Source organism: Austrofundulus limnaeus, unplaced genomic scaffold (genome assembly GCF_001266775.1).
Source record: "Austrofundulus limnaeus strain Quisiro unplaced genomic scaffold, Austrofundulus_limnaeus-1.0 Scaffold455, whole genome shotgun sequence".
Taxonomy (NCBI): domain Eukaryota; kingdom Metazoa; phylum Chordata; class Actinopteri; order Cyprinodontiformes; family Rivulidae; genus Austrofundulus; species Austrofundulus limnaeus.
This window is the reverse complement of record NW_013952857.1, coordinates 416,568-422,194: the sequence shown is the minus strand read 5'-3', so window position 1 is coordinate 422,194 and position 5,627 is coordinate 416,568. Positions and strand designations below refer to the sequence as shown.

At 41.5% G+C, this 5,627-nt stretch overlaps 1 protein-coding gene across 2 annotated transcripts in view; it reads left to right on the top strand.

The window, feature by feature from the left end:
* The first annotated feature begins 1,517 nt into the window (after positions 1 to 1,517).
* LOC106529616 (phosphoglucomutase-1) overlaps positions 1,518 to 5,627 on the top strand; it is a 14,244-nt gene continuing 10,134 nt past the window's right edge. For both annotated transcript variants that reach the window (XM_014025089.1, XM_014025090.1), the window contains exons 1-3: positions 1,518 to 1,890; positions 4,049 to 4,211; positions 4,368 to 4,514. In XM_014025089.1, coding sequence (XP_013880543.1) covers positions 1,633 to 1,890; positions 4,049 to 4,211; positions 4,368 to 4,514 — 568 coding nt within the window. In that variant the 5' untranslated portion in view covers positions 1,518 to 1,632. The remainder of the gene's footprint in view (positions 1,891 to 4,048; positions 4,212 to 4,367; positions 4,515 to 5,627) is intronic.

Sequence of the window (5,627 nt, the reverse complement as noted above, 5' to 3'; positions counted from 1 at the left end):
GAACAAAAAAGGTGCAGAGCATACAAAGAAAACAGGAAAGCTTATAAATCATGGTAAAAAAAAAAACATTATATTTTAAGCCCCAAATATCCTGATTCATTTTATAAATGTAAATGATTCAATAAATAAGTAAATAAATAGGCAGAGAGCATAACCCCACAATGGTAGACCTATGTTTATGCCCTTGTACATTAGTCATAATTTTGGCCCTCAAACCGCACCATGTGGGCAGGATCTCATGATGTCATTTGTTTTGCAGACACCTAAAGACTGTAATCTGTTACCGGTGCAAAATCTAAATCTGTGTTCCGATCTGTGTTACCCTGCTTTCTTCTGACTATTGTGTATTTTTACAATCTCTTTTTCTTTGTCCTGTTTAACAATAAACTTGTAACTAAAGCTTCCGGAGTCTAAACCTAGTATGTCTCACTCAGAATGCACCTATATACTGTACGCTAACAGTTAAACACTAATGTCCTGCAGGATAGAGGCCTTCCAGGACCAGGACTGGACTCTCATGAAGTGAGTATTCACTGGAGGAGAGAGAGGTGATCAGAGCAGACCTGAGTGGACATGTTGGTGAAGGAAACAGAAGAGATGAGGAAGTGATGGACAGGTTTGGTGTCAAGGAAATAAAAAACCCAGGAAGGACAGGTGGCGGATTTTTTCAAGAGAATGGAGATTATGTTTCTGGATCAGGACACAACACCTTCTGTGTTGAAGAGGTAACCTGACGGAGACCAGACACTGTAAGGTTGTGGCAGAGGAGAGTATCAGATGGAGAGTGGAGGAAGTCTGAAGAAGGCGGAGAAAAGGTCAGAAAAGAATAAATGCAGAAAAGTTTCAGGAGTGATTTGTGACAAACAGGTGGAAGCAAAGGTTGAAGCAAAGGTTTCCAAGAGACTAAGTGAGACCAGCTGTGTTGTACAGTTTGAAGACAGAGACAGGGACAAAAAGACAGGAGACAGAACTGAAAGTGTCAGAGCTGAAGATGTTGACAGAGAAGATTAGGGATAAAATCATCAGAGCCTGTCCATTGTTGTTGTCTGCTTTTAAAAACCCTAGAGGGCAGTATTGTTCAGGGCAAAAATCTTCTGTGATTATGTTTTGGGCAAAAATAGATTTGACAAATTATTTTGGTGCTGCTATCAGACACTTTCCTAAAGCCACAAATATTCTCATTTCTCACGATGTTTTTGATACCTTCTTTTTTCATTAGAAGTATTCTTCTGCTGAACCCTTTGATGAGCAAGGCCTTCATTCTTTCTGAACAGCTGCAGACCTTCACACATTAATAGACTGCCCTTACAACACCTCAGTACACGGTCTCCAGCACACCCAAACACGCACATACACAACTCTTTGTGACAGGGCCTGCAGCCCTGACAGTGATCTTCCTGCACACATGTGGAGAAGCTTCTTCAGTTACCCCCCTGTCTCTGCACACACCAGTGTGAAAGGTTATTTTGAGCCGCAGAAGAACCAGAGTAACCCTGTGCCTCCGATGAAAGAAAAGGAGGAGTCGAGCGCCAGCCTTCCCATTCCGCACCATTCCTCCATGTCAAGTGACAGGGAAACGGAAGGTCCCTGCTCTCTACAAAGCACATTTCCCTGGACCCTCATCTTGAAACAATGGAGAGTGGTCCTCTGCAGGTGCTGACCATCCCTACGAGCCCCTACCCTGACCAGAGACCCGGTGTCAATGGCCTGAGGAAGAAGGTTTATGTGTTTCAGACCAGGAGAAACTATCTGCACAACTTCATCCAGAGCATCTTCTCCTCCATTGACTTACCTGACCGGCAGGGTTCAACCATGGTGGTGGGAGGAGATGGACGCTTCTTCAACAGACCTGCTGTTGAAGTCATTGTTCAGATGGCAGCTGCCAATGGGGTCAGTCAGTGCTGTTGTGTTGTGTTTGTGTGTGCACGTGACAGTTCAAACAACCACACGCATGTCAGGATTACCTGCCGCATCAGTTCATGTTGTTACCTTTAGTGGCAACACGATGGATCAGTGGCTAGCACTGATGCCTCACAGCAAGAAGGCCCGGGGTTCGATCCCTGCTTTGGACCTTAGGTCTTTCTGTGTAGAGTTTGCATGTTGTCCTCCTGATTGTGGGTTTTTTTTCCAGGTACTCCTGTTGTCTCCCACAAGCCAAGCATGTACATTATGTTGCCTTCAGGCCCAGTGATCTGTGGTCAAAGAGGGATTTTCCTGCTCAAATGATAAAGGTTAATAAATACCTTTGTATAGTCACTGATTGTGACAGAAGTGCATGAAGCAGTGTCATGTGGTGGCGTTTGGGAGACTAGTGTCAGATTAAATGTTTTGCTTTCAGACATCCAAACAATAAATGAAGATTATAAAAAAAATAGTTTAGAAAAATAGCCACATATTTCTCTGTAAGTCACCAAAAGTATCAAGTAGATAATGTTATTACATGTAGCAGTAGTGGTTGTCATAGTAGTATTAGTAGAAACAGTAGTAGTAGTAGTAGTAGTAGTAGTAGTAGAAATAGAAGTAGTGGTTGTAGTAGTGGTTGTTGTAGTTGTTTTAGTAGTGGTAGTAGTATTAGTGGTGGTACTAGTAGTAGTTGTTGTTGTGGTAGTAGTAGTGGTTGTACTAGTGGTAACGGTTGTTATAAAACTAATAGTTGTAATAGTGGTGGTAGTAGTTGTTTTAGTAGTAGTAGTAGTAGTAGTAGTAGTAGTAGTAATAGTAGTAGTAGTAGTAGTAGTAGTAGTAGTAGTAGTAGTAGTAATAGTGATGGTAGTATTTGTTTTAGTATTGGTAGTGCACTGGTAGTAATAATAGTAGTTGTTTTAGTAGTAGAGGTGTGATAGTTGTAGTAGTGGTAGTAGTAGTAGTAGTAGTAGTAGTAGTAGTAGTAGTAGTAGTAGTAATAACGATGGTACTACTAGTAGTAGTTGTAATAGTACTAGTAGTAGTAGTAGTAATAGTGATGGTACTAGTAGTAGTAGTGGTAGTAGGGGTAGTAGTATTATTAGTAATAGCAATGGTACTAGTAGTAGTGGTAGTAGTAAAAGCGATGGAACTAGTAGTAGTAGTAGTAGTAATGATGGTACTAGTAGTAGTGGTAGTAGTAATAGCGATGGTACTAGTAGTAGTGGTAGTAGTAATAGTGATGGTACTAGTAGTAGTAGTAGTAGTAATAGCGATGGTACTAGTAGTAGTAGTAGTAGTAGTAGTGGTAGTAGTAGTAGTAGTAATAATGATGGTACTAGTAGTAGTGGTAGTAGTAAAAGCGATGACACTAGTAGTAGTGGTAGTAGTAATAGTGATGGTACTACTAGTAGTGGTAGTAGTAATAATGATGGTACTAGTAGTAGTGGTAGTAGTAATAGTGGTAGTACTTGTTTTAGTAGTAGTAGCAGCAAACAGAGGAAGTGTAAAACTGGTTGTCAGGAGTGATGAGAGGCTTGTGAGGGATGGTGGTGCAGGACTCGTACAAGAACAAAGAGATGTGTGTAGGTGTGTGTTTGGAGTGACAGGTGGGTTTAGTGTGGGGGTGGGATTACATCAGGTGTAAACACTGAGCCTCTTCTTCTTTGTTGTGATGGACAGGTGCACAGATGAGGTCAGCCAGGAGTCCCTGTGTTCTATGATGTTTGCAGATGTCGTTTATAAAGAGAGTTTGGAGCAGGTGGAAGAGAGTCTGGGGAGGTGAATATTTGCTCTGAAGAGAAAAGGAATGAAGTCACTCAGTAGAAGTGGATGGAGATGGTTTGAGAGGGTTAGTGTGACAGAGGAGGATGCTGGGTTGGAGGCAGGTCATCCTCTGTGGTGACCTCTAAATGTACCAGCAGATAAATAAAGCTTATTTTTAATGTGAGAAGACACCAAGCTTTAGTTTGTGATGTTTATTTGGTTTAATGAAATAACGACTTGTTTATGCTAAAACTTGGTCTTAAATCTAAAACACCAAACCTGGAAGTCATGGCCTTTCTCAGACCTCCCCTCCTCAGCTGTAATGAGAAACTCGTTCATCCCACCCAACTTCCAACACTCCTGCGTGACATTTCTGCAGATTGGTCGCCTGATCATTGGACACCACGGGGTAATGTCAACACCGGCCATCTCCTGTGTGATCAGGAAATACAAAGCCATCGGCGGTATCATCCTCACTGCCAGCCACAACCCTGGTGGACCTGATGGAGACTTTGGCATTAGGTTTAATACTGCAAATGGAGGTAAGGTAACCTGAGAGAAGGAAGCAGGCAAAGCCAACAGCCAAATGCAACATAGTGTCAGAGATTAAAGCACAAGGCTGCTTTTAGAGATGTGGCTTGGAAAAGACAAAATAGTCAGGGGTAATTGTAACAGCAAACCTTTTCTGTTGCTTTCAGGGCCTGCGAAGGAGACCATCACAAACAAGATTTTTCAGCTCAGCCGGACCATTGTGGAGTTTGCCATTTGCCCCGGACTGCGTGTAGATCTGAAAAATCTGGGAAAACAGACGTTTGATCTGGAGAACAAGTTTAAACCTTTCACAGGTGATGTGAAGCATCAGTCCTGTCAATTTAAAACATAAAGAACCTAGAAGAAATTCTGAGAAAAGGAGAATATGTGGATAAGATAACTTGATGTAGTTTATATTAAATATTACATTATGTAGTCTATTAAAAATCAATAGTTTATTACGTATAACACTGTAGTGTTTTAATAAAAAACAAGGTTTTATATTTGTTAACATTTTCCAAAGAATTTACTCTGTGTATTAGAAAATCTATACCTGTAACATTAAACAGAGGCAGAGTCCCAGTACTTAAAAATGTAGCTTTGTCAGTTTCAGTTCACATTTTCATCCATGGGAACAAAACATCCTACATGTAAAACAAGCCGAGAAAGATCCTAACGGCCACTCATTTTTAATTTGGTTTGAGAAAACTTATCAAATGAGACACAAAACAGTTTAAAAAAAAGACGGTCCAGCTGTCTTTGTTTGAAGGATTACTTGTAGTGGATGACTAAGACCGTTCACCAGTATAAGATTTACCTAAAGAAGTTAAATGTGAGGCACACATTTATTAGGGGTGCAACAATACATGTGCCCGTATCAAACCATTCAATACAGTGCTTTAGGTTCAATACACACTTGTATCAAACAATACAGATTTTTAAAAATTATTTTATAAACTTGTCTTCTGAAGATGTTCTGTGTTGAAGGATCAGAGGATCTTTATTCAACTACTCTATCTAGGCTATATTTTCGAGCACAGATTGAGAAACTTGCTGTTTCAGCAAAATTTAAGTTTACATTTAATTAAAAAACTGTACTTTTGAGGTTAAACAAATGTTCATTAATAATTTCAATAAATTACAAGTTAAAATGGCCGTGGAAATTTTGGTGATTTGTATCAAAAAAAAATATTGAACCCGCTGGCCGGGGTGGTCGCCAGGTTCCGGCGGGTGTCGGCTGGGGGTGTACCCCTGGCCGTTTGCGGTGGTTGGGGGATAGTCGGGGCGTGGCCTTGCTGGGGCGTGGGTGGCCGGTCGGGTCGGCGAGGTCTAGGCCGGGACTTGGCCATCTGCTCCTCTCCACCCCAGGACAAATGGGTTTACCTCCTGGGTTCGGATGTGGGCCGCTCTCTGCGGCGGCGGTGGGG